Source organism: Camelus bactrianus, chromosome 10, assembly GCF_048773025.1.
Source record: "Camelus bactrianus isolate YW-2024 breed Bactrian camel chromosome 10, ASM4877302v1, whole genome shotgun sequence".
NCBI lineage: Eukaryota > Metazoa > Chordata > Mammalia > Artiodactyla > Camelidae > Camelus > Camelus bactrianus.
Window position 1 is genome coordinate 6938010 of NC_133548.1, and position 27565 is coordinate 6965574.

The 27565-nt window shown below is 51.2% G+C and overlaps 2 protein-coding genes and 1 long non-coding RNA gene across 5 annotated transcripts in view; 2 read left to right on the forward strand and 1 right to left on the reverse strand.

The window, feature by feature from the left end:
- Positions 1–14148, forward strand: CDCA5 (cell division cycle associated 5). 2 transcript variants are annotated; one of them, XM_074371780.1, is made up of 11 exons: positions 54–188; positions 409–503; positions 585–650; positions 731–766; positions 3361–3798; positions 11411–11524; positions 11724–11833; positions 12065–12163; positions 13159–13225; positions 13354–13482; positions 13561–14148. In XM_074371780.1, the coding sequence occupies exons 1-11, from the start codon at positions 143–145 to the stop codon at positions 13597–13599; spliced, it is 1239 nt and encodes a 412-aa protein (XP_074227881.1). In that variant the 5' UTR covers positions 54–142; the 3' UTR covers positions 13600–14148. The 2 variants fall into 2 exon arrangements, with proteins under 2 accessions (XP_074227880.1, XP_074227881.1); XM_074371779.1 differs by lacking the exons at positions 11411–11524; positions 11724–11833; positions 12065–12163; ... (1 more) ...; positions 13354–13482; positions 13561–14148 and adding an exon at positions 3977–5738 and having other exon boundaries at positions 1–188.
- LOC141578816 (uncharacterized) lies at positions 7421–27561 on the reverse strand. Of its 2 annotated transcripts, XR_012509517.1 has the most exons (3): positions 25904–27561; positions 8859–8982; positions 7421–8530 (listed from the first exon to the last, which is right to left on the reverse strand). It is a non-coding gene; the product is annotated as an uncharacterized LOC141578816 (long non-coding RNA). The 2 variants fall into 2 exon arrangements; XR_012509516.1 differs by lacking the exon at positions 25904–27561 and having other exon boundaries at positions 8859–10614.
- The window catches only part of NAALADL1 (N-acetylated alpha-linked acidic dipeptidase like 1), a 16416-nt gene continuing 3130 nt past the window's right edge, over positions 14280–27565 (forward strand). Inside the window, exons 1-8 of the mRNA XM_010957109.3 lie at positions 14280–20885; positions 20973–21145; positions 21228–21349; positions 21761–21883; positions 23854–24137; positions 24242–24346; positions 25055–25140; positions 25282–25401. Coding sequence (XP_010955411.1) covers positions 20686–20885; positions 20973–21145; positions 21228–21349; positions 21761–21883; positions 23854–24137; positions 24242–24346; positions 25055–25140; positions 25282–25401 — 1213 coding nt within the window. The 5' untranslated portion in view covers positions 14280–20685. The remainder of the gene's footprint in view (positions 20886–20972; positions 21146–21227; positions 21350–21760; positions 21884–23853; positions 24138–24241; positions 24347–25054; positions 25141–25281; positions 25402–27565) is intronic.

The window sequence follows — 27565 nt, forward strand, 5'->3', positions numbered from 1 at the left end:
TCCCGCTCTACGTCACTTCCGCTTCCTCTCGGGCAAGGCGGGTAATTCGAACGTTTGCCCTTCGGGTTGGCGCGAGCCCCGGCGGCTGCGGCGGCGGCGGCGGCAGCGGCGGCGGCGGCGGCCATTGAGACCAAGGCTAGACATGTCCGAGAGGCGAACGCGGTCCGGAGGGGCCGCCCAGTGCTCCGGTGAGCAGAGGGCGCGCGGGAGGGATGGGGTTGAACCGTTTGAGGGACGCTGTCCCGTGAGGAAGGCCCTCCCCCCACTACACTAGGAGGCTTGTCCCCTCCACTGGGAAGGCTCCCCCAAAGGGCCTGTTAGGGACCTTCTCTCGCTCTCTCCAGAACCTGTTCTCTAGACTCTGAGGTCCAGAGTGCTCCCCTACCTCGTAAATTTTTCTCCTTCCAGAGCCCAAGGCCCCAACTCCCACTCAGTCTCTGCGGAGGTCCCAGCGGAAATCAGGCTCTGATCTCCCAAGCACCCTCCCGGAAATCTGGCCTAAGGTGAGCCCTGCGTTCTTCAGTTCCTCCTGCCCGTGGGGTCCCTGGACTAATGTAGAGCTCATGTTCACCCCTTTTCTCCAGGCACCCCAGGAGGCTCCAATCAGAAAGCCCATTGTCTTGAAGAAGATCGTGGCACATACTGTAGAGGTGAGGGCTGAGAGAGGGGTTGTAGGTAGGGAGCCAAAATTGGTGGCCGGCTCTGTGTTTAATTGGTGTTGTCTCCGCAGACCCCATCTGTTCAGTCGCCTCGAAGGAGCCCCAGGGTAAGTTCATTTTCATCTGCTTAGTTGATGGGAATCCAGGGCACTCTAGAGCTGGGGCGGGACATAATGGCTACTTACATCTACCCAGGGAGCTGTTTTTGTTGTATTTTGAAACAATTTGCCTTTGGACACCTGCATGTACTGCCTGTCTTGCTTGCTTCCTGCAGATTTAGTACATTTAGCTATTGATGTCCTAGTATTCCCTGCTGTTTTTCTTTAAAAGTTGAGCTGTGTCTTAATTACTCTTTCTTCTTTCTGGTCTATTATTTTAGTTTTTACTTATGGAATTGCAGTGTTCTTAACTGTTAGCAGAAGTTATTAAGGATGTTTCATTGACAAGATCTGTGCCTGAAGCTATAACGAAAGAAAAGATATAATGAATGCCTTTGAAGAGCTCATGGGGCTTACAGTCAAATGAGGAGAAAGACGAATAAGTGATAACAACCTAGTGTGCTGAGAACTGTAATAAGGAGACTACTAGATGCCGTGGAGGCACCTAACCCAGACCAGATGGCTCAGGGAATGTTTCACAGAAGAAGTATTTAAACTGAATCTTTAAAGGCAGTCTGTGTTTGCAGATTCCACAAGGAAAAGCCCAAGGTTTGGGAACAGCAGCTTGTCTGGTGTGTCTGCAGCAGACATTGTCAGGGCAAGGGAGTGTGCTGAGCCAGACCAGATCCTGATGAGGCATGAAAGCCATGCTTAGGAGTTTGGACTTCATCCATGGTTCTGTGGGCAGCTTTGGAGAGCCTTAAGCAAGGTAGTGACTGAGGCAAGCTTGGGTGTTTTAGAAAGATCCCTCCTGGGTCTGGGTGGAGGATGTGTTGGAGAAAGCCTCTTGGGGACCCCAAAACCAGGTACGAGGACTTGAAAGGAATCCTGAAGTGAGATGGTGGGAGCCCGGAGTAAGGTAAAGGCAGAGTGCTGCTCCTCACCCCATCACACAGGACTCAGCTCAAAGAACACCTTCTAGAAGCATTCCGGATATAGTTCTCCACAGGCTTGATGAATAGCAGAGAGTATTTTGTTTGCATGTTTGTTTTCTTGAGGACAGGGACTTCTGCCTCAAGAAAGTGGTGGCCACTCTTTCTTGGCTGAATGATTGTTTGATGAAATAATAAGCCAAAAAGCTGCGTGCTTGGCTGTAGGGGAAGAATTAGTTGGGTGACACCCAATTACTTTTGTTCAGCATCCCTTTTACTAGGTTAAGACTAATACGGCAGATTTCTCAGAGCCTGTAGCCAGGAGATGTCTCTCTTAATAACCAATACAACCCTATTAGACCACAATAGAGGTCACTGAATTTATCCTGCTTCTCACCTTGTCTTGGCTGTCAGAAAGCTCAGTGCCAAGTTTTGTGTAAGTTAATCCGGTGAGTATCTGTTGAATACCTGCTCCTTGCAGGGCCCTGCTGAAGGTGCTGGGCGTAGGCGAGAACCAGACAGATGAAGCGCACGATCTGATTAGGGTGACAGTCAACCAGTGAGCAGCCAAAATCAGGTAGTGATGGTTGCTGTCCAGGAAAGAGGTCATTGTGACGGAGGGTAACAAGCAGAGGTGAAGGGGGGCTGGTCTCTACTCCAAGGTGAGGGATGGCCTCCCTGAGGAAATAGTATTTGAACTGAGATTAGACTTAAGAGGAGCCAGTACATGGACCTCTTAATACGCATGTCAGATTAAGCACTTTCCTGTTCACAACCTTGCCATGGCTCCCTGGGTCTTAGAGCAAGGGTCTCCCCTTACAGTGGCCTACCAAAATGCCTTAGAACACGCCCATTACTTCCCAAACCACCTTCAGTTCCTCTTCTCACTTTAGCCACACTGGCCTTCCTGTTCCTTGACAGTGACTGTCATAGTTGCACCTCAGGACCTTTGTACCTTCTGTTTGCTCTGCCTAGAACATTTCTTCTCCAGATGACTTATTCCCTCACCTCCTTCAAGTCATAGCTCAGATGCTACCTCAGTGGGGCCTACATTGATCTATACCTGCTTAAAATTCCAAACCACCCCCAAGTATGCTCTAGGCTCTGTTTTTCTCCAAAAGAGAACTTAGCATATCTAGCGGACAACATGATTTCTATTGCCTCTTTTCCCTGCTAGAGTGGAAACTCCACGAAGACAGGGGTTCTCTCTGTTTTTTTCCTTGCTGTACTCCCAGTGCCCAGGACAGGGCCTGGCAGGTGACCCATATGTACTTACTGACTGGATGGAGATTTTAGGAAAATCATCTCCAGCTGTGTGGCAAATGGACCTGAGCAGGAAGGGGCAGGGAGGAGGGTATTGAAAGGGTCTAGAGGACAGGTGATGGGGGCTTGCTCCAGGGACGGATGGTTAGGGTCCAGTCACATTTTGGGGACAGACCTGATAGTGTCGGGGATGGTGGCCAGTCTTCTTGTGTCACAACAGTGGACTCAGAAGCCATGACTGACTGTTCTCTTCCCCTCCCCACATCTGTCTCAGTGCCTAACTTGTCTCCACTTTCCCTTTTAAAAGTGTCCTGTGGGTCTGTCTTTCTACACTACATTTCCTTGGGCCTTTCTGAGAGTAACACAGCTAGGTAACAGGGAGGCATTCTCTCTTCCATCTTGGTACAGATTGCTTTTCTCTTGGAGAAAGAAAACAACCCTTCCAGCAAGAAGCCTGCAAGGGAAGACCTCTTCCAGACATGCAGCGTCCCTGTCACCCCCACCCCCACTCCTGTGCTCTGCTCCATTAATGTTGAGTCCAACTCCAGAGAAGGAGACCTGGACGCCAGAGACTTGGAAATGTCGAAGAAAGTCAGGCGATCCTATAGCCGCCTGGAGACTCTTGGCTCTGTCTCCACCTCCACCCCTGGCCGCCGGTCCTGCTTTGGCTTTGAGGGGCTGCTGGCGGCAGAAGACTTGGCTGGAGTCTCGCCGGTGGTGTGTTCAAAGTTAACCGAGGTCCCCAGGGTCCCTGCGAAGCCCTGGGCCCCAGACATGACTCTTCCTGGAATCTCCCCGCCGGTTATGAAAGAGAAGCGAAAGAAGAAGAAGGTGCCTGAGATCTTGGTGAGTGAGGGGCAGGGCCTTCCTCTGCTGACATGCCAGACACACCAGACACTCACAGGGCCGGGGCTCAGCTCTGGCTGTTATGAGGGAAAGGCAGTGCCTGCAGACCATGGGTGGAGACATTCCAGACAACATGCCCCCTTCCCCACTCACCTGCCCCCCATTTCTCTTCCCCCAGAAATCGGAGCTGGATGAGTGGGCCGCAGCCATGAATGCTGAGTTTGAAGCTGCTGAGCAGTTTGATCTCCTGGTTGAATGAGATGAGATGGGGATGCACCTGGCCAGACTCTTCTCCTCCCCCTGTACATAGTCCCCTCTACCTGTGGAGAAGACTCTCAGGGTCCCCTCCCCTGGCCTTGTTACCCACCACCGTGCTGTTGCTGCACAGGAGGCCTGTCCTCCTCCCAGGGCTTGTGTGGCAGCCACAGCCGTCTCAGCTTCAGGAAAGGGGGCCCGGCCTGCCTGGCCCAGCCACGCACTGGTGTCCTTTCTGTAGTCGGTGACCCACTACCCTCTCCTCCCTGCCTCCCAGAGTATCCCAGTTGGTTTCCAGCTGGGCCACAGACTAGGGAGTCAGAATCACTGGCCCAGCCCGAGGAGGTTAAAGGGCGGGGGGTTGTGGGTGAGAGAGCACCTCTGCCCTTGTTGGGAAACGTGGCTGCTCTGCACCAGCTCCACCAGAAACGGATGCTGAGGGCCACAGCCAGCCTTGCCCTTTCTCTTCTGAGTTGCCTTCTGTTCCCGGTCGTGAGCCCCTCAAGGTAACAAGGCTTGGGTTTCCTCATAGATTCTGTGGCTGGTCTAGGAGGACATGTCCCCATGGATTGCAAACAGTCTATCTGTGGGAGAAGCTGGACATTCAGTCTATAGGGTCTTAGGTTTTGAAGGATAGAGGGAAGCCTTGGCTGGGTTTCAAACGTAAACATTTACTGCAGAGAAGCTGTGTTTTATAGTCTGTTCTGCTGTTGAGATGTTCGGTTAAATGCCAGGCTGATGGGGCACTGGCTGCTTGGGGCAAAGAAGGTGTCTCCAGATGCCACTGAACCTGAGGCTCAGGGCACTGGGACTGGAGGCCCGCAGGGGGCCGGGAAGGGGTACACTCCTGTCACTCATAGCTGTTTTTTTAACAAAATAAAGTGTACAGAGTCTACTCAGCTATAGAAGAATAACAGGGGTTGGATGGTCTTGATGGTGATCTAGCATTTTGCAGCTACACTTGTAAAGTTCTAAGAAGCTTTTCTCGCATGCCAGAAAGGGGCTGAGGTTAATAGCAGTTTTAGCTTTCAGCTTCCTTAGTGTCCTCTCACACGAGGACGTTGCCCTGAGGTAGGTGCTCAGAGTTGAATGGGGCAGAAGGGTGGTCGTTCTCTGGGGAACCCTGCTCCCCTACCCTCTGCTTCTTGTTCCTCAACGTTGTTAAAAAGTGAGCCTTCAAAGGCTTCCCAGCCACAACTTCCGCCAGAGCCCAGGCCATTGTGCCTTTTGACATTTACAGGTTCGTGGACGTGGAGGCTAAGAGGAGTGTAGAGGGGCTGGTGAACAGCAGAGAACGTCAGGGAAGATAAGCGCTTCCTCGGTTAGGGCACCTGAAATGCTTGGGCCTGATGGCGCTAATTAAACTCTTTGCAAGGCTAAAGGGTCCCAGGCTACCTGTCGAACGCTTCATGCTTTGTCAAATCCTGCAAGCAAGCCCCTTTACCAGGGTGGGCCCAGATGCCTTTGGGCTGGCCCACACCTGAAGAATCTGGTCCTCACCAGCTGGCAGGACAACTCCTGGGAAACAGTCCTGTAGAATTGGAAGTCACCAAATGATGTTGGATTGATTTCGTTATCACAGACTTCTCTCTGTCCCTGAAAAAGTAAGAATGGAGTTTAAGAGAAAACAGGTTTCTTTTTTAAATTAAAAAAGAAAACCTGATTAAAGAATTATTGCCTGTTCAGAGTGTTTCTTTTGTTGGGTCAAAGGCAGAGCTGATGGTGTGGGGCCCAAGAGCCACACTTTCTTTTGGCTGTGTCACCAGGCTTGTCCCTTTTTACCGAGGGCTGCCAACCTGACCTCCAGAAGCCCTGCGGTAGGTCACTCCCACCTGTCCAGTCACTGTACCCACTCCAAGGCAGGGCTGGAGGAAAGAAGTCGGGACTGGGGTGAGGCTGCTAAGAGCTTTGCTCAGTACCTGGAAACCAGTCTGCACACCACCCCAAGTCCAGCCCTTGCTCCCTGGCCCTGTCTCCCTGTCAGATTCCTGCTAAGGGACCGATGTTTCACACGGGCCCAACGTGGATGCTCCACAGCACTGAGTGCAGAACCCCTGGGGAGCTAGTCAGAGGTGCAGGTTCCCAGGAATTCTCTTCCTCTCCCTCGCATCCTCTATGCTTGTCCTTGCCTCCTAGTCCTTAGAGCAGATCAAGGTCTTTAAATTCTCCCTAAGCCTCCCCACCTTTACCTCCTTCCCTTACGCGGAGGAGAGGGGGCTCCTCTTTTCAAGACCAAGCTTTCCATTTTGGCTTTTGATCCAGTTCTCACCTCTGAGATGCCTCTTTCTCCTACAAGTCTTAAACAGGCTTATGTTCATTTAATTGTTAAAAACAACCACCTTAATCCTAATCCAAAAAAAAATCTTATACAGCATGTTTTCATCTACTGCTATTAATGTCTTTCAAGATTAAGCCCCTTGCAATAATGTCCAAAGGTTGTTCTCTGCTTCCTTTCAATTTACTCTGGGTGCCCTCATCACTCCATTTACTGCTTGGACAAAAGTAACCAGCGGCCCCCCTAATGACCAATGCTACAGACTCAGGCCTTTGCAACCTGGGCTGAGAACACTCTTCTTGGGGCCATAGTACCGGTGGCCCCTCTTTCTTGGCTTCTCCTGAAATACCAGCACACCCAGATTCAGTCCTGGATCCTCTTTTCTATCTCCCTGCTCTTTGTGGGTCACCTCCTTGCTCAAGACTTGCTAGTCTCTATCTCCAAACCATACCTCTCTCCTGAGCTTCAAACCAGAATCTAGGACTGTCTTTTAGAACTGTATCCCACCCCAGAAGTCATCTCAAATTCAGCTCATCCACCAGCTTGCCTCTTCCTGTGCTCCCTCTGCCATTAGCACCACCACCAGCTGACCCAGTCCCACCACCCAGGGACCTGGGGTCATTTGCACCTCTACCCTCTCTCACCCCATCCTGTCAGCCCCAACCTCCTCCACATCCCTCCATCCCTGAGGCCACTGGACAGTTGCCCTGGCCTCCTAGCGAGTCTCCTTCCCTTTAATCTCTCACCTCTTCAAACTCCACAACACTGCGGCCAGAATGAGTTTTCTAAGAAAGTATGATGCTGTTTATCCCCTGCTTAACACTGATACTGTTCCACTTCTGAGTATAATATCCAAAAGAATTGAAAGCAGGGTCTCAAGATACTCGTACACCCATGTTCATAGCAGCATTCACAACGGCCAGAAGGTGGAAACAACAAATATCCATCAATGAATGAGTGGATAAACATAATGCAGTATAAGGTACAACAGAATATTATTCAGCCTTCAAAAGGGATGATTTTCTGATACAAGCTACATGGATAAACCTTGAAAACATGCTTAGTGAAATGAGCTAGACACAAAAAGAAATATTGTACGACTCCTGTTTATATGAGATACCTAGAACTGTCGAATTCATAAAGACAGAAAGGATGGTGGTTGCCAGGGGCTGGGGGAATGGGGAGTTACTATTTAATGGGGACAATTTCAGTTTGGGAAGATGAAGTTCTGGACGTGGATGATGGTGATGGTTGTGCAGCGATGTTGAGTCTGCTCAATGCCACTGAACTGTACAGTTAAAATGGTAAATGTCATGTATTTTACCATAGTAAGTTTTAAAAAACAACCCTTTGGCAACTTCACATTGTCCATGCAGTGGTGTGATGCACAGTTATGGGGTTTTGGTGGCCCAGAGTCCTAACATCTACAAATGGGCTGACTGCAGACCCTGCTTCCTCCTATGGGCAGGAGGAGGCCACACTTGCTCCCCCTGACCCCAGCAACCAAGGCACGGGCATCTGACCTGAGCTCAGCCGATCAGATTTTGCACGAGGACCTGGAAAGAGGGAAGAACAACTGAAGATCCAGCAAGGTGGTAGCCTCACATGTCCAGCAGCCCCGGGCTTCTGGTATCCAGTGTGGAGATGGCAGAACGCTACAGTTTGCTTCTGTGGCGGCGTCCTCATGTGGTCCTGGTGGCCAGCGTCCCACACTTACTGCCCTTTGAGTCTGTTCTTTCTCTGAATTTTGCAACTCCCAAGTGTCCTAGTAAACTCCTTTTCTGCTCAAATTAGCCAATATGGTTTTCTCTTGTTTGCAACCAGGATCCCTGCTGGTCCAGACCGCTTGGCAGGCCTCGTGAGGACTCCAGGGTGAGGCTGGTGGCCACGCCTCCAGTCTTGAGGCCCACAGAACCCTGAGCTGCTTCAAGGTCCACACCTCCAGGCCTTTGCTCAGACTGTTCTCTGCCTCACCTGCTCCTCCCAATCCTGTCTCACCTGCTGAGTCCTGCCTTGGTTAGGTTTGGTTCAGGTGTGGCCTCTGCTCAGTCTTTCCTCCCTGCCTGTTCCTTCTGCACAGGCAGCATGATGAGCAAGAGCACAGATTCCAGAGGTCAATGGGGTTTGGATACTGGCGCTGCCAGTTTCTAGATGTGTGACCCCAGGCGAGTTACTTGTTTCTCTGTGCCTCCGTTTCCTTATCTGTAAAATGGAAACAATAATAGGACAAATTTAGCGGGGAGGATATAGCTCAAGTGGTAGAGCGCATGCCTAGCTTGCACAGGGTCCTGGGTTCAATCCCCAGTACCTCCTCTAAAAAAAATAAATAAATAAACATAATTACCTCCCCCCCTCACAAACAAACAAACAAAAAAAGCAATTAAAAAAAATAATAGGACAAATTTCCCCCACTATCTAAAAGTAGAGCATTCTTGTCAAACCTTTGTAGGCCGAAATGGTGTAAAGCAAAAAAGCACATATCTTGCTAACGGATGCACAAAGTAGATGGAGATGAAGCACAGATGCTCACTTGATACTGAGGTGCTGAGTGCAGTTCCTGGTGGAGGAGTCTGGCGGGACCACTGTGGCTGCTTCTATACCAGCGTGCTGCAAAACCAACAACTGAACGCTATTTTCACTTTTTACCTTTTTTCCTAGGTCAGATAAACAATGAATTTTTGTTTAGCATAAGCATGTCCCAAATCCAATAAACAGTGAATATTTTTGTAGTACACATATGTCCCATGCAATATTTGGGATGTGTTTAAACTAAAGCAAATCTCATTGTTTATCTGGCATTCAAATTGAACCAGGCATCCTGTGTTTCATTTGGCAATCTTGCGTGGTACACTGCACGTGGAGCACAGACAGACCGTGTGAGGTCTGCTTTCGTGGTGTGACAGCGTCTCATGCGCGCCTTGCCCGATATTAAGATAGTGTAGACCCTTTCATGCGCAGCAGTTGTACGTGCTTCTCTCCTTCATTCCCAAGACCTTGGGCTTCTGCCCCCAATCTCTTCCTCCCATCCATCTTCCCCGCTACGGCCCCAACAACCCACATGGAGAAACAACCAAAGGTCTCCCTCGCCTCCTTGTCACCTGGGAACCACAGCCCAGGCCTGCTCAGCTTGGGTCTCAGTGGGAGCACCCCACACCTGAACATGCCAAGCCAATCAGCACCATCCTGCCCAAACCATTCCCTCTTCTGGATTCCCCTTCTTCCTTCTCTGGCCTGGATACCTGACTTGTTGAAGATTGAGTAGTCCCTCCTTGGTGGAGTCTTTCTGGAGCTCCTAAGCCAAGTGGCTCTCTCCTCTCACTGCCAGAGCGTTCTCTACAAGTGTCTGTATTGGCACATCTCCCAGCACTGGTCACCTGTGAACCTGGGCCATCACCCATCCCCATACCCAGGGGCTTCTCCTGGGCAGAATCAGGTCATGATCATCTATCTGTGTATTCTCAGGACCTGCCTGAGACCTGTCCCACATGCAGCGATTGGTCAACCAGTGTTTACTGGGGACCATTCACTACAGAGTGGACTGTATTCTATTACGTTCGTAAGTCACTGTTTACTTACCTTTTCTTATATTTGGGCCCTTTAGGCCAGTTCCAGTTTTTCTTCTTGGTGTGAATCATCTGCTGTGGATCTCTGGGTGAATTATTTTTACTACCTTTGGAGTTGTTTCTTTAGCCCTAGTTTCCAAAGCAAAGTTAACAGGACAAAGTTCTGGCTAGTTTTGTAGACCTTGTTATATGTTGCCGCATCCCTCTGGGACAGATCAAAGCCAGTGACAGAGCTCCCAGCTTCTGAGAATTGGTTCCACCCTGAAGCTCAGTGCGTGCCCAGGGTGACAGGCCCTCTGCAGGGCACTGCAGGCCATGGAGATTCTGCTTATGTCACATGGACAGGAACCATGATATTTTTAAGTTATCTGGAAAGGTTCAATGTGATGCAGAGAGCACACTGCATACAATTCCTGCCGCAACCCACAGGGCTGTCAGAAGCCCTGGTGGAGCTCAGTGTGAAGAAGGACACTTCTGAGGTCACTATTTGTTCTCTAATTGGATTGCCATCCATCGTTTGGCCAGCAAATGGACAAGATTCTGAAAAATCTGACAGTGCAAAATGATGACAATTTCATCTATTGACTTAAGACTTTCTGTGACTTGTGGAGAAGCTTCTATTTCAAGCCTGCTCGGTGGAACATCTTATACCACCTGGTAGAGACAGAAGCATCCTCAGGATCAGCCCAGCTCTGGCTCCTCTGCAGACCTGCCCAAGGGGTCCTGGGGAGGCACTGCCTTGGCTCAGCAGAGAAAAGAGTGACCAGGTTCAGATTGCAAAGTGGGGAGGGAATGGGAGAAGGGTGAACTGTATAGGTAAGAGTACAGCAGAGGGGATGGCTGGGACGGTGCTGGGAAATGAAGCTCATGGCCCAGTATGAGCAGGGGCTTGTTCAAGGATGGCGGAATATTAGGTGGGTTAGAAACAAGGGTGTCCACAAGTTGAGGGTCTTGAATGGCACACTCTTTGCTTCTCAATGTACAATTGATAGATGACTTCTACACCAAAAATTGGAGAGATTCTCCACTTTCTTATACGTTTCTCTAGGATTCCTTTAAATAGTGCCAACCCAGACCCCAACCCCACCTCCTTGCATCTCTGGGGGTTCGTTTACCAAATATCACTAGCAGGTAGCTTTGGTCGGGTTGCCAAGTAAAATACAGGATACTCAGTGAAATTTGAATTTCAGATGAAAAACAAATACTTTTTAAAGTATAAGTCTATCCTGTGCAATGTCTGGGATCGACTTTTGCTAAAAAGTGATTCACTGTTTATCTGAAATTCGAATTTCTCTGGGTGTCCTATATTTTGTTTGCTAAATCTGATAGCCCTAACTTTAAGCCCCCCAGGCACTGGGGAGATGGGTGGCAGCCCAGGTTCAAAGGGCTGGTTTACTGCACAGAGCTGGTGGTGGAGATTCTCGAGGCTGGAGGCTGCCCCAGGAAAACCAGAGGCTAGAAAGGGGAGGCCAATGGGACGGGGGATGTGGCTCATCAACCAACTTTCTATCTCCCTCAGTCTCCCAGGGGAGGACGAAGGGCCCACTCCAAGCCTGAGGAGAAGCCCGTGCGGCAGCCTGTTGAGAAGCAGAAGCCAGAAGACCCTCAGGTCTCTAGGGAGCCAGGCACAGAGGTGACAGGAAGCCCCAGGACCTCCCAAGGCAGAGGGCCAGGATGGCAGGAGGGCTGGAGAAATTCTTCTCCTGCCTGGATGGAGATCTGAACCCCCAGCCATTGCACCCCACCATCTTGCTATTGGGTGTGGGAGGACCCAGCTCCTGGGCAGCCAGCCTCGTGCCCCTTCAGTCACCATGACACCCTCTCTGCCAAAGCCACTTTCTTCAGATTCTTCAGAGCAAAAGCTGGGCCTCCAAGAGGAAGCCACCGTCACGTTCCTGTTTACACTCCTGAGCACAGCAGAGCCCACCAAAGACCCTGAAGAGTAAGGCGGTGTGCACGTGTGTGAGGGTGTGAAGAGGAGCGGGGCACAGGGTGCTTCTCCCCGACCATCACCATTCAGACCTGGGCTAGGACTCAGCCCTGGGGTGTGCAGGGGCATGGCTAAGATAGGACTGAGGAAGCCTCAACCTCGGGCTGGATCCCCATTCTGCCCACCCTAACCCTGCCCTAGTCTCTAGACTCTGGTCCAACCCTCATTGCCCACCTACCCCAGGGACTTGGAGAGCCAGGCGTGCCGGTTCCTGGATAAGGAAGACTGGGGCCCCCAGCGGACCTCGAAGGAAATGAGCCATTTGCAGAATATTTGCCAGAGGTGAGCTGGGAAGGGGCAGGTGGGGACAGGTAGGAGGGGGAATGAGGACAGGTAGGGTGACAGGGCTTTGCCCTGTGGAGGTCAGGGACTGGGGCTTGACAGCTATGGGTTTGCACCTTCACTCAGCCTTGGTCTTCCCCTCCTTCCCTTGCCTTCTGTCTGTTCTACTCTGGATGACATCCTTGCTGGCCAATCAGTCCCTTCCCTCCCCAGCATTGGTGTCCTTGTATGTGAGCAGGAGTGGAGGCCACAGCTCTTTCCCATCAGTGCGCCCACCTGCCTGGATAGTGGGCCGTCTATAGGCTGCCTAGAAGGGACCCCATCTTTAATTGTCCAAGAACCTGAGGGGTAGTTTGGTCTGTGGGGAAGTGGCAGGGAGGGTCTGTTCTCTGCATGTCAGACTCTGGACATTAGGTCTGCACAATCCCATGGCCGCTTGCCTGTCTGAGGCAATACTAGGGTCAGATCTCCACCTGGTGACAGAGGTCTTGGGATGGGGGTGTGTGACGTCATTCCCCCAAGGCTGCACATGGCTCCCATGGCCATGGATCTGTGTGGTTGGCACTTTCATTCATCCACAGCTGGCTCAGCCACTCCGGCAGGGCTAGTTCCACACAGTTCCACACGGAAACCACCCAGAACCTGTCACAGCCCCCACTGCAGCCCAGAGGGGTGGGGTGGCCAGCCCTATAGGCTGCCTTAGAGGATTCCTATCTAAGCATATGCGATGAAGTCACCTGCTCTTCTCTGGCTAAAGAAGAAGAAAAGCACAGTTCGGCTCTGTGCGGTCCCTTGCTGTGGGTCACGTGGGGAGATCAATTCCCTCCCTGCCTGTGGCTTCCCCAGAGCCAGCCTGAGCTCTTGGTGAAACACTGGGCTCCTGGCTGGTGCCAGATCCTGTAGCTCATGCAAGAGCTGTGTGTTGGGGGTGGGGGTGAGGGCTGCCTAAGACAAGCTCCTGGGGGCTGAGCAGAGGGTCTCTTTTTCAACTCTAGGCTTCGGGAGTCCCTGAGTACCATCCAAGCAGACAACCTGGCCCTGGGGGAGAAGCTGCAAGACCTGGTGAGAGCCTCAGTCTAGGACCCTCTTCTTCACTGTGCCTCCTCCCTGTCTCCTGGACCAGCTCCTGCGCTGGCAGTCCTGCCTGGGGTTGGCTACTCACCTCTGGCCCCTGCAACCCTTTGTTCCAGCCTAACTCTTTGTACAAGAGCCTGAAGGAGGAAGCAAAGGCCATCCTAGATGGAGAGAGGGCCATCCAGGAGGAAGGGAAGGACACCCAGGAGGGAGCCCAGGCCTTCCAAGAGGGGGCACTGTTCCAGGTACACAGACCTCCACTTGGGTGCGTGGGGCGAGAGGACAGCATGCCCAGCCACTGACTCAGCTCCCCTTGCCTGCAGCCGCCCAGTTCCCAGAAGGATGAGCTGGCCATCCTGTAGCCTGACGCTCCCCACAACCATGGAAACCAGTGGCAGCCCTGGCTGGGCCCGAGGCTGGAGACAGGCGGCCTCCTCAGGAAGCCATTCCATCCTAGAAGCTATGCTCTAGGTCCCAGCAGTAAACGTCTCTGCAGCTGAGCCATGGCTCCCCTGCCTGTCTGTGGGCCCTGGGACTCGGGTGGAGCAGCTTGGTCCCTAGGCCATCCTCTGACATCGCCCTACCTTCCTTGGTTTGCTGGCCCTGAGCTTCCCCCACCCCAGAGGAGATTCCTGGTCTGGCTGGTTATCAGCCTCAAGATCAATGTCTCTGTGATAAGTGCTGGGGTGGGACTGGAAGGGGGCCACACCCTCCCCTGGGGAGGATGGAAGCATCGGGTCTAACTCCAAAGGGCAGAAGACTAGGGAGGGGCCAGAAGAGCCACTTCCCACCTTGTGAACTTGGATGAGTCTTCCCCTTTGTCAGTCAAGTCGTGGGGTGGGTAGTGAGAGCTCCCCTGGAGCCCAACACTCAACATGCTTCAGGCCTGAAGATGCATCTGGAATTTTAATTCCCACCCCCACCTCCAGCGACGGCCTCCTAGGGCCTCCCTTGAGACCTGCCCCCCTTCACCAGTGGGGTTTTCCCTGTCCTAGGCCACAGAGCCTCCCCCAACCCCGCTCGTAGTCCCAAGTGTCCAGCTGTAGTCACTGTGCCCTGGCCACCAATAGGCTCTCAGGACTTGTGCCCATCAGCCTTGTTGCCCTCAGACCCTGTCCAGCCCTGGGGAGCCTTTCTAGGCATCCCATGATTCCTGATGTAACAAGACAGAGACAGAGACATACACATACACAGAGAATGTATAGGTAGAATATTCAAAAACTTAAGAAATAATTCCCATATAACTAGACATGCAGCATGCTTTAGACTTTTTTTTAAACTCCCTAATGAAGGGGATGACAGAGCCAGTTTAAAGGGGATATGAGAAATTCACTCACACACACACACACACACACACACACAGTCGGGGGGAGGAAGAAGGAATTCTGAAATAAGATTGCTAAATCAGATACAAAATTGGTCAATATCCTATAGAGCAATTTTTTCCAAAGCCCCAAAACCCCTAGGGTGTATTATTTACTGGGTAGAATCCTCTGTCGTGGAAGAACTGTGCCCATCTTTCTGCTTTATACCCACTACAGGGGAACACTAGCCAAGGGGATGGAAATTCAGGTTTGTGGTCCCTCCTCAGACCTGGTCTGACTTATACCGGATCCGCGGAGTCCTGCCCAGGCCAAAAACTGATGACAGACTTGATTAGTGAAGGTTTGATTTGGTCACAGCTTTAGGCTGCACTGACCTTGGACTGAGCAGCCCTCCTGTCCTAAGACTCCACCCTCCCCACCTCCAGGTTCCCAGGCATCCCCTACCACCCGCTTCCTGATCAGTTCTTGCCCAGTGGCCTAGCCAACCGGTGACCCAGCTGTACAAATAGCCATCTTGCCATTTTCCTGAAGGGAATTATCTGATAGAGAGATTGAGGGGAATAGTTGTCTCCAAAGCTAAATGGTTAAATCAATTTAACCACTTAAGGACTCCTATCAATAAGATACAGTCACCGCATGGTCCCATTTGGTAGGTGGCAGTTTTAATAAGCAAAGGATTATCTTGGGCGCTGAAAGACAGTAGTTCTCTGCATCCACCTGCCAGAATAATAAAATTTATATAGAGGCCTTAACTGAGTTCAGTCACATATTCAGTCCATATGGTCCCAACACCACCTTACTTTCTCAAGGCCACGTCCTTAAAACAGCTCCTAGGGTGGAGCATACATTCTGAAGGCAGGGGAGGGGGTGAGGAACCCCCAGTTGCCCGGGTGAGCTAGCAGGTCAACTGGTGGTCACACCCTCTCAGTGCCCTCCTCCAGCAGTGTATAACTAATGCACTTCACATAAACTCATAGGAGCTGAAGCTTCATAGAAGTGGAATTCTACAGTATGTTATCTTTTGTGTCTGTCTTCGTTTGTTCATCTTTATGTCTGTGACAGTCATCCATGTTGCTACAGGTAAGAGTATGTAAAAGTAGTCTGTTCTTTTTATTGCTGTTTAAATATTCCACCATTTATTTAAAAAACAAAACAAACAAAAAAAAACCTTCCTTTAAAAAGCCTCCAGCTTCCCAGCCTAGGAAAGCAAGCACATGTGCTACATCCACACTGCACAGCTACAGGGAACGGAGAGGCGACAGGCCCCCAGTTATCAGCCACAAAAGTGCTGCCGGATGTCCCAAGGCATCCTGGCCACAGCCCAGCAGCCGGGGGCCCGAGCTTCGCCCTGAGCTTAGTCCCTGTCACCACTCCTGTTGACTCTGCGCAGTCAGGAAGGCCTTTTGAAGGGACAGTCCTGCAGCAAAGCTGTGTGGGCCCCAGGGCATTACCAGGTCTTTTAATTCACAGACACACACACACGCACACACACACGCATGCACGCACATTTCCCCCAGAACTACTAGTCAAAGCAGAACACCGTGTCAGTCACCAGCTGTGCCCAGATCTTCCAGGCCTGCATGTCCTCAAGGCGCTAGGACTGGGGTGGCAGACCAACCTCTTGTATCCCCATGGTCCCATCTCTCTTGTGAGGGGCAGAATGGGACGCCTCTCTCTTGGCTAGTGACAGTCGTGGTACAACCTCAGGTTTGAGGTGGCCCATTTCCCTGCATTCTAACCCAGCTTCACCACAAGCCAGCTTCTGTGACCTTAGCCAAGGAACTGGACATGCTTCTTCATCTGTAAAATGGGGTTGATCACAGCACTCACCTCAGAGGCTCTTGGGAGGACTGATGATGTAGTGTGAGCCTGGCCAGTTGTCAGCGTTCAGGGACTGGTAGCGATTATTGGCAGACCTGTGTATCTACCCACATCTTGGACTGGCTTCAGGGGAAGCAAGTTGGGGTACCTCCACTCCCAGCAGGCTCCCCACTCCTGCCCAGCCTAAAAGTTCTGCCACTCCTGCCTGAGAGGGTGGCTGAATCCTGCAGCTGGCAGCGTCACCCTCCCTCCCGGGGCATCATCCTTCAGAAACAGCCTGCCCTGGTGGTCTGTTAGATCCCACTGCCCCGTCTCATGAGGGCACCTGCACTGTGCAGGCCCTGCCCAAGGCTGGCACAGCAATCTTGCTGAGGCTTGTTCCGATAGGGGCTGTTTCTCAGGGATTCTGTGCCCACCTTCTGTGTCCCTTGTGGTGGCCCCAGACACTCCTTAATACCAGACGCCAGAGTTGAGGAGCTGTGCTCTTTCAGGTCAGTTTTTCATCTGTTCTGCAAATATTTGTTGAGTGCCTCCTCTGTACCAGGCACTGTTCCAGGCTCTGGAGATTCAGTGGTGAATAAAAGAAAGATCCAGACCCTGGGAGAACTCGCATTCTACAAGGGGAGACAGGAGATAATTAAAAGTCAGATGGTGATAGAGGCAATGGAGAAAAACGAAGCAGGAGAGGGGAGAGGAAGCCTGAGGGGGTAGAAGGCACACACTTTACACAGAATGGCAGTGAAGATCTTGGGCAGAAGTGATGTTTGAGCAGAGATATGGAGGACCTGAGGGAGGAATCATAACTGAATTTAAAGCCATGAGATCACCTGGAAAATGGGTGCAGCTAGAGAAGCAATCCAAGGCTAGGCCCTGGGCCACTCTGCCACTGAGAAGTCAGGAGATGAGGACAGCCCAGCACTGGAGACTGAGAAGGCAGGAGGGAAACCGGGTGCGTAAGAGGTCCTGGAAGCCAGGTGACCAAAGCACTTAAGGACAACGAGGTGATCAGCTGTGCCAGGTCAAGTAAGAAGACAGAACAGAACTGACCACAGGATTGAGCAACATGGAGTGAAGTGGACATTTCCCAGGGCAGTTTAGTGGAGTGCTGGGTAAAGCCTGACTTGGAGCAGCCTCAAGAGAGAACGGGAGGAGAGGAACTGGAGAAAAGCATGGTCAACTCTTCTGAGGGGTTTTATCATAAAAGCGGACAGAAAAGTGGGACAGTAGCTGGAGGAGCAGGTGGAATTGAGAGATTTTTTTAAAAGATGGTGTTAAACATCATAAATATGTGCTTTAGGTGGGTGGAAATGATCCACTAAAGAAAGAGGGGAGCAGAAGGACTTGCTGGGGCTACATCCTTGAGCAGTGAGGGGTCAGGCTCTGGGGCACAGGGGAAAGGCTGCCTTAGACAGGTGGACCACTCATCGCAGTGATGGGAGAGAGGGCCAAGGAGACGGGGTAGGGATGGGTAGCTTGAGCAGTGATGTTCCCTATGATTTTCTCAGTGAAACAGGAAGCACGGTCAGCTGCTGAGAGTGAAGGGGGAGAATGTGTTGGAGGCTTGAGATGAGAGGAGGTAGTGTGAAGTTGCTGTCTAGGAGTGTGGGAGAGTAGACCAGGGGAAGATGGTAGGACTTCCAGGCAGCACTATGGGCCACTTGAGGTCTAGGATCATAATTTAAAGCGAGACCAGTGAGGTCATCTGACTCCACAGGCATATTCAGGGTCAAGGGTACAGGTGCAGAGTAGGTGGAGGGTCAGATGTAACCAGGTCAATTTTTCTAGGGAATGTGACCAAAGCAGAGTGGATGAAGGAGGTTGAGATGGCTTGCAACGGACTTGGGCTGGGCAAAGAGGGAGGTAAACACATAAGGGAGGTGGGGGAGAGTGGAAAGGAGCTAGCACCAATGAACTGACAGTCCTGGAGGGATGGAATAAAGCTCTGAGTTACAGTGATCGAGGGAGTGAGGTGGGAAGTTGAAAAAGAAGTCAAATGAAGGAGGCTATAGCTCAGTGGTAGAGTGCATGCTTAGCACGCACCAGGTCCTGGGTTCAATCCCCAGCACCTCTGGTAAAAAATAAATAAGTAAACTTAATTACCGCCCCCCCAAATAACTTCATTAATTTAAAAAGTGAATGCATTTTTTAAAAAAAGAAAAGGAAGTAAAACTGTATTAGCTACCTGAAGTGATTTCCATCAACACCCATGAAGAGAGGGTCCATCCCATCCTCCCAGCCAAGATGGGGAAAGAAGATTGATCAAGTTAGTGTCTAATGCCTACAGCAACGTAGGCCTCAGCTGACTCCAGCAGCCTGAGCCGGAGTTCTTGAGTGTCACTCACTCAGATGTGACACACTCTTGGCCAGATGTCATGTCTGTGGTTTCACATGTTCAAGTCTCTAAATCCTTCCAGGAGGGGGTGGGGCAGGACCATGGAGCTGCTGCCTCATGGTGCCATCACCATGTCTGTTCCTCAGCTTATCAGCTGACCTTGGCATCTTGCTGGCTTCCTGGCTCTCCTCCCATGCCCTCAGAAGGAATGTGTATGCTCCCCACACTGCCAGGCTTCTGATAAGATCATGTCCTGGGTGCTGATAATCATCTCTCCAAAAACTGTGGCTTTTTGGTGCACCTCCCTAACGTCCCTGATCACACCGTACCCTAGTCCTGGCATGCAAACATGCTAACCCTCCTGACCAGCAGCACGAGGGGAATGGGCACGGTGGTGCAGGTGAACGAGGTTGTAAGCAGCAGGAAGGGTGCTGCTCTGAGAGGGTACTTTGGAATCGTGCACACGTGCAGACACACACACACACACACACACACACACACACACACACACACACACACACACACACACACAGTCACAAAGTCTACCATGCTAGCTTCTCCAGATCTTCAGGTATCTTTGGGTCAATGAGTTGCAGCCTGGCTGGACTCCCAAGGCAGGACAGGATGGTGGGTGAAAGGAGTCATACTTGAGCCCCAGGGACCTTCCCAGCCCTGCCTGGCTCTCAGTGAAGTCTGAAAGATGCTCAACACTTAGAATGAGCACATCGTGTCCCCCCCTCCCTCTCAGCCCTTGCACACCTAGGCCATCTGCATGGGTGGCCTGCCCTTTGCCTTCTCCACACACAATGCCTTTTCATCCCTGGAAGTTCCCCTCAAATGTTCCCTGCTGGACAGAATTTGTTGTTCTCCACTGTGAGCACCCTGGTCCTCCCTCTACAGGTGCACTCACCACATGGTTGACCCCAAAGCCTGCCTGGCTCTCCTGCTGGACTTGAGTTCCTGGGCATCTTGGCTTCCCCAGGGCCTGGCATGGATCTGGCATGGAGCTGAATAAATGAAAGATGCTTGCAGGTATAAGGGAAGGAGTCAGTAAATGGATGGATGGAGGGATGGGAGGGGGAGTGGATGGGTGGATAGGAGAATGGGTGGATAAATAGGTAGGTAGGTGGATGAACAGATGGATGGATTCCAGATGGAGTCTGGGGATGGAGGAGAGGAGGTCACTTTGTCAAGAAAGTGTGGGCTTCCCCAGCTCCGGTCTCTAGAACAGTCTTCCTTGCTAAGTGTCCCACTTCCTCCCATAAACTAGGGCCCCTGCAGGATGCATACAGAGACTTCTGGGTCCCTCTTCTTTGCTTAGCTCTAGGCTTAGCATTTTAGGAGATCAGATGAGGCAGCAGTGGCTAAAATGTACTGAGTTCCCACTATGTGCCAGACATTGGGCTAGATACTTTTATAGATATGGTCTTGTTTAATGAAAGTAGCACCACAGTTTTGTGAAACAGATTCTATTATCCCATTGTACAGCTAAGAAATCAGGCTCAGAGAAGCTAAGTGAATTGCCCAGTCACATAGCTTATGTCTAGCAAGGATGGGATTTGAACTTAAAACCCACTCAGGTAGCCAGGGCTAGATGTGCTGGAGATAGAATGACACCAGGGAAACAGAGGCAGGGATGGTGGGCAGCAGGTCTAGCCCTGCTCTGGAGACAGGGGCTCTGAGTTCTAGTCCTGACTTGGTTTTTTTTTTACTGAGAAATCGTAGGTGAGACTTTGTCTCTCTCCGAGACTCAGTGTCCATTTGTGGGCTTGATGCCCCTTAGAGGTGTCTTCCAGGTGAAAAATGAAATTGAGGTGGATGTGAAGCACTCCTGGCCTTCTCTGCAGGAAGATCCTTTACTTTCCTGGCAAGCTAGCGGCCAAAGGGCAGGGCCAACCATTAGATAATGGTTAACTGGACCCAATGCCTCATCTATAAGGAGCCATCCCAGCTGGCCAAGACTCCACAGGATGCAGTGCGTGAAGGTGCTTGGAGGGGTGGTGGGGGCCGCTGCCCTCTTGGGGCTGGGGATCATCCTGGGCCACTTTGCCATCCCCAAGGGGACCGACTCGCCAGCCCCCAGTGTCTCAGTTCCCCAGGACCTGGACCTGGAGCTCCTTGAGACCGTCATGGGACAGCTGGATGCCAGCAGGATCCGGGAGAACCTTAGGTGAGAGGCCTGCCCACCTGCCCCTCCTGTTTGCCAGAGGCCCCTCCTTGACCCTGGGCCTGCATGTCCACCCCGCCCTCCATGCAGAGAACTCTCCAAGGAGCCGCACCTGGCCACCACCCCCCGGGACGAGGCGCTGGTGCAGCTGCTGCTGCAGCGGTGGCAGGACCCAGAGTCAGGCCTGGACTCAGCCGGGACCTCTGAGTACGAAGTGCTGCTGTCCTTCCCTAGCCAGGAACAGCCTAACCATGTGGACGTTGGTGAGGCCCTGCTCTGGCTTGGGGATGCCTGTAGGCTGGGGGAGCTGCCGGGCCCTGCCCTGACCTTGCCCTCCCTCCACAGTGGGGCCCACTGGGGACATCATCCACTCCTGCCGACGAAGCGAAGAGAACCTGACTGGGGAGCAGGGGGGGCCCAATGTGGTGCCACCCTATGCTGCCTATGCTCCCCCCGGAAGCCCTCAGGTGGGCCTAGGTCACCCCCTTCCCGCTGCCATGGCTCAGCTCCCCCAGCTCCCATCCCAGCTTCTCTCATCCTGACCCAGGTGCAGTTAAAGAAAAGTGCCTCAGCTGGGGCTCAGCCCTGCCTCCGCCTCAGAATTTACTCACCTCCACACTCCAGTACTACTCTTTTTGCCCATCACTTAGTCATTCAACAAACACTAACAGGCCGTGCTCAAGGGCAGGCCTAATACAGGGTACCTGGACACAGAGCACAGAGAAAACCAGGTGTGACTTTGTCTGGGGAGCTTATAAGCTCTGGGTGAGGCAGGGGAACAGACTCCAAACCCTTCATCCTGCCACTCCACCTTCCCTCTTCTTTCCCCACTGCCTTTCTGGGGCCTGGCTCTAAGGGTCACTTTGTCTTGGGAATAGGGCCTCCTTGTCTATGCCAACCAGGGCACGGAAGAAGACTTCATGTGGCTATCCAATCAGGGAATCCAGCTCCAAGACACCATCGTTCTGACCCGCTATGGGGGTATAGGGCGCGGGGCCAAGGTAAGCAGCTGCTGCCCGTGAAGGGGGCTGGGTGGGGAGAGGGGCCCAGCAGTGGGCAGTGAGGAGAAGAGATTGGAGCTGTGCTGAGTGCTGGACCAAGGGCTCAGGGCCAGAGAGGGTGAGTGACTCCTTCACCCACCAGGCCTGCCCTGGGACTCAGCCCAGCCAGACTCCAGCCCATTGAGTGGCCCAAAGAGCACTTACATGCTGTGAGAACTTGGATGCCTCCGTAACTTCCCTGAGCCTTAGGAAATAAAGGAATCGGGCACATTTTTCAGCTTTGATATCCTGGAAGTGCTTGTCTAAGTCCTCCTGGGAGGTAGTTGTTCTGAATATTCAACTTAAATCCCTCCTGTTGTCCCCACCCCCCTTCCCCTGCAACTTGCTTCTTTTCAATACAGAATTTTGACTGAGGATGACATGTCTATGGTTTTAAAATGTTTACTTATTTATTTTAAATGTTAAAAGGTATAGAGTGAGAGAGGGGACTAGGGAGCTTGTGTTCAGTAGGTAGAGTTTCAGATTTCCAAAATGAAAAGAGTTCTGGAGATTAATGATGGTGACAGTAGCACAATATTGGCAATGTAGTGACTGCCACTGATCTGTAAACTTTAAAACGGTTAAGATAGCACATTTTATGTTTTGTATATTTTATCACAATTTTAAAAGAAGTGCCCATGATGAGAGTTGGGGGTTGAAAAAAAGGAAAGAAAAGAGAAGAAAAGAAAGGGGAACAGCCCTGGTGGAATTATACAGATTATGGAATTTCCAGTTTAAAAAAAATAAAAAGGTATAGAATGAAAAAGTTTCCCCATAATGCCATCCTCCAAAGAAGTAGCTTTTTTAAAAAAATTTTTAAATTTTTTTAGTTTATGGGATATCTATCAGAGTTTTGGGGGAAGAAGATCATATGAAGATATTTCCTTATTTCCCTCTTTTTTTTATATAAAAGTAGCATACAGGGGGAGGGTATAGCTCAGTGGTAGAGTGCATGCTTAGCATGCATGAGGTCCTGGATTCAATCTTCAGTACCTCCATTAAAAATTTTTTTTAAAATAAATAAACCTATTTACCTCCACATCCGCCCACAAAAAAAGTAGCATACAATACCCACTGTTCTGAGCTGTGCTTTTTTCACTTTAACACATCCTGGGGATCATTCTTAATTGGTAAGTAAGCTCTGTCCTTGTTCTTTTTTTTTTTAATGTATTGTTTTGTTTTTATTGTCCTAAAATATATGTAACATAAAGTTTACCATGTTAACCATTTTTTAAATGTACAATGCAATAGCATTAAGAACATTCACAATATTGTGCAACCATCATGACTCTCCTTTTCCAGAATGCTTTCATTATTCCAAAAGAAGCTCTGTACCAATTAAAAACTAACTCCCTTGTATTCCCTCCCCAGTCCCCAATAAACTCTATTTGACTTTCTATCTCTATGAATTTGCCTATTCCAGGTACCTCTCATAAGAGGAATCACATGCTATTTGTTCTTTTGTGTATGTTATTTCACTTAGCATAGTATTTTCAAGGTTCACTGATGTATCAGAACTTCATTCCTTTTTAAAGCTTAGTAATATTCCCTTGCACGTTGTATACTATGTTTTGCTTATCCATTTATCAGTAATGGACAATTGGGTTGTTTCTGCTTTTTGGCTACTGTGAATAGGGCTTATATAAACATGGGTGTAGCAGCACATCCTCCTTTTATACAGCTGCATAGTGCTCCGCTGTAGGGTGCCTTGGTTCATTTAATGGCCCCTTTGATGAACACTGGCTTGTCTATGCCCAACAGTATTTGCTATCTCAGGCAGCACTACAACAAATGACTTGTGTAAGCATTGTCTTGCCAGTAGGAAGACAGCTCTGTCCTGGCTTCCACAGGGAGGGAGGAAGGAAAAGGAGCAGGACATGCCCCTTTCTTACCCCTCCCCTAAACACAGCCTTCCCTGCCCACCCCTGCAGGCTGTGAACGCCGCCCAGCACGGGGCGGCTGGGCTGCTGGTGTACACAGACCCCGGCGACATCAACGATGGGAAGAGCTTGCCAAATGAAACCTTCCCGCACTCCTGGGGCCTGCCTCCCTCAGGGGTCGAGCGAGGCTCCTACTTTGAGTATTTTGGGGACCCCCTGACTCCTTACCTTCCAGCCAACCCCTCCTCCTTCCGCCTGGACCCTGCCAATGTCTCCGGGTTTCCTCCAATTCCCACTCAGCCCATTGGCTTTGAGGATGCAAAAGTCCTTCTCTGGTGAGCTTGTGCCCTGGGGTTCCCTGCCCACCCTCCAGTGGCCCCCAAACTTCAACCCCCATACCCATATTTGCTCTGAAGGGCCTCCTCCTCCTCCTCCCTAGTAACCTCCAAGGAATCTTGGCCCCAGCTGCCTGGCAGGGAGGATTAGGCTGTGACTACAGATTGGGGCCTGGCTTCCAGCCATATGGTATCTTCCCAGCAGGCAGGTGAGACGGGGGCCTCCCTCTTCCCCCTAACCCTCCCCTTCTCTCCCCTTGTTATGCTTCTTTGACCCTGGGTTTCCTCTCTGCTCACTTCAAGGCCTGGGCCGGTCCCTTTCTTCTCTCTTCCAACCGTCCCTGATTCCAAAATATCTGTCTTTGGGGAAGCCTGTGAAACAAGGCTCTTTGGGGTTTCCCCCACCTCATCTTGGACCTCCATTCTCCAGCCACCTCCTCTCTTGAACACACCAAGCTCGTTCCAAAGTCAGGGCCTCTGCACCTGTCCCCTCTGATGGGAACACCCCTCCCTCCGCCAGTCCTGGCCTGCACTAACCTCTCTCCGTACCACCAGGTACCCGAGTCTCACCCATTAACTTGTCAGTGTCCTCCCAAGCCCCTTCACCGCCTGCAGTGGTTCACTTCCCCGGGGTCTGTCTCCGTCAGGAGATGGCGGCCCCACGAGGGCGGGGCCCACGTCTTTCTCAGTCATTGCGCAGAGCCTGGTTCGGTGCCGGCATACACTAAATATCCCATGAGTGAGTGAGTACAAAGGGGAATTGGAATCTGAGTTCTAGCCTCACAGCCTCTCCCGGTACTTCCGGGAAAGTGACTTTGCCAGGTCCTTTTCCTGCTCTGGGCCTGTTTCTCCCACAATGGTGGTGGTGGGGAAGTGGGCGGTGCCGAGACTCTTGTCGCCCCTCTTCGCTCCCCCAGCCAGGTGAACATGAGCATCTACAACCGCCTGGAGCTGCGGAACTCCTCCAACGTCCTGGGGATTATCCGCGGGGCTGTGGAGCCTGGTGAGCACCCCCTCACTGCTCCCTGCGCCCCCAGGACCCGGCCGGACTCTGGGAACCCCGACCACGCCCCCTCCGCCCGGCCGGCCTGACCCCGCCCACCCTCGCGCTTCTTGGATTTCCTACTCTAACACCTTTCTCTAGACCGCTACGTGCTGTACGGAAACCACCGCGACAGCTGGGTACACGGGGCCGTGGACCCCAGCAGTGGCACTGCTGTGCTCCTGGAGCTCTCCCGCGTCCTGGGGACTCTGCTGAAGAAGGGTGAGGGGCCCCCCCTCCTCTAGTCCAGGGATGCTCTCCCCAGGTCACCAACAGCCCACTCTAACCTGAGCTTTTTTTAAAGTTTTTTTTAATTTAAGTCTAGTTGGTTTACAATGTTGTGTTAGTTTCTGGTGTACAGCAAAGTGATTCAGTATATATATATATATACTTTTTCATATTATTTTCCATTATGGTTAATTACAGGATATTGAATACAGTTCCCTGTGCTGTACAGTAGGACCTTGTTGTTTATTTTGTCTATAGTAGTATGCATCTGCTAGTCACAAACTCCTTATTTATCCTCTCCACCCATTTACCCCTTTGATAACCATAAATCTGTTATACTTTTCCTTGAGCTGTGGGCATCCTTTCCCACCTCCTGTCTCTCATTCTCCAGTGCTCACTTGTGCCAAGTCTGAGGGCCCTGGGGGCAGATATGCTGGGACACCAGCCCTGGCCTCACTCCAGTAGCCCAGTGTGGTACAGAGAACTCGTACAATACCTTCTGAGAGCCTCCTGTGCCCCTCCAAGGAATGCGACTCTGAGCAAGGCTGGGATCCAGACTCTGTCAGGGATGACAGACAGTTCTTAACTCAACAAATATGTCCTCCACGCCTGCTATGTGCCAGGCCAGTTCTAGGCACTGGACATCCCCCAGGGAACACCAGAGTTTCTGCTGTAATGACAATTGCGAAACGTGCTACAAAGAAAAATATCTAAGAGGGGAGGGTATAGCTCAAGTGGTAGGGTGCTTACTTAGCATCCACAAGGTCCTGGGTTCAATTCCCAGTACCTCCTCTAAACAAACAAATAAATAAGTAAGCCTAATTACCTCCCCCGACAAAGAAAAAAAAAAGAAAGAAAGAAGAAAGAAAGAAAGAAAAATATCTACAGGGCTTTCCAGTGGAAGCCAAAGCTCTGGGAGGCCTCGCTGTGGAGGCAGCAGTTCCAGGACAGGGTGGGGATCCAGGTGGAGGCACAGCATGTGGGAAGGAGAGGCTGGATCAGGTAGCAGAGCTGGTGGCAGAGCCGTTTATTTCCTAAAAATTGGGGTGTTTTCTTTCATAACCACAGCACAATGATCAGAATCAGGAAATTAACTATTTTGCCAATTGTTCTGACAAGTTTTAGAGCAAAAAATTTTTCTGGTCCAAGAGCCAATTCAAGATCACATGTTGCATGTGTGGTGGTTGCATGGGTCGTCGGTAGTAGTTCCTTGGCTGTTCTTTCTTTTGTGATCTTTATATTATTTAATTGAATGTCCCTCAGTTTGGATTTGTCTGATTAGATTCATGTTATGCCTTTTTGGTAGAAAAAAGTGTGGGAATTTGTCATTGTCAGCATGTAATCATTTTGTACTTAAAATTTTTTTTCATTTAAAACAAAAAGATGAAGAATTATCAAAGGGGATGGCAGTCAGAGATGGGAAGGAGCACAGCCAGAAACACGGGATGCTGTAGAGGGTGAGAGGGAGCCTGAAGGAGGCGAGGGGCCAAGCAGGGACCTAAGTGGCTTCTGGGAGAGGGTGAAGATTGTGGTAAGGGCAGTGTGGGCAGGGAGACTGGAGATGGAAGCTAGGCAGGAGGCTATGAGAAGCAGTGTGGGGCACTGGTTAAGCCTTGACTCTGGAGTGAGGCCCTGGATTTGAAACCTGGCTCTGCTGCTCACAACTGTGTAACCCTGGACAAATCATTTAACTTCTCTGTGGCCCAGTTTCCTCAGTGCAAACAATGACAGTCTGTCCCTCAAGACGTTGTTGTAAGGGTTGGCTCAATATGTATAACGCTCTAAGGAGACTGTGAATGTACTATCACCAGGTGAAGCCGGTTAGGGCGAGTTTTACCTAGGATGCATGGAGGAGAGAGTTGGGGGTGGAGGATAGCCTGAGAGAAGAGGTGGGAAGGGCATTCTGGCAGAAGGGACCATCTGACCAAGGGAGGTTGGTGTTGGGGATAATGTTGCAGGGTGTCACAGCAGAGGAGGTACGATGGTGAAAGGAAGACAGGAGCCTCAGGGAAGCCTTGTTTGGGGAGGTGCCAGGACCTACCTCTAGTTGACAGCTGCCCCACCCCTTCTGGCCCTCCCTCCCCCACAAATCCCCAACCTTCCCCCTAAGCCACCCCAGGATCCGGGTGATCTTGCCCTCCAGCCTTTTATTTGCCTC

Coding starts and splice junctions, on each gene's coding strand:
- CDCA5 (XM_074371780.1), top strand. CDS start 143: ATGTCCGAGAGGCGAACGCGGTCCGGAGGGGCCGCCCAGTGCTCCG. Junction 767..3,360: donor CGCCTCGAAGGAGCCCCAGG/GTAAGTTCATTT, acceptor ATCTTGGTACAG/ATTGCTTTTCTCTTGGAGAA. Junction 11,525..11,723: donor CTAGGGAGCCAGGCACAGAG/GTGACAGGAAGC, acceptor TCTCTGCCAAAG/CCACTTTCTTCAGATTCTTC.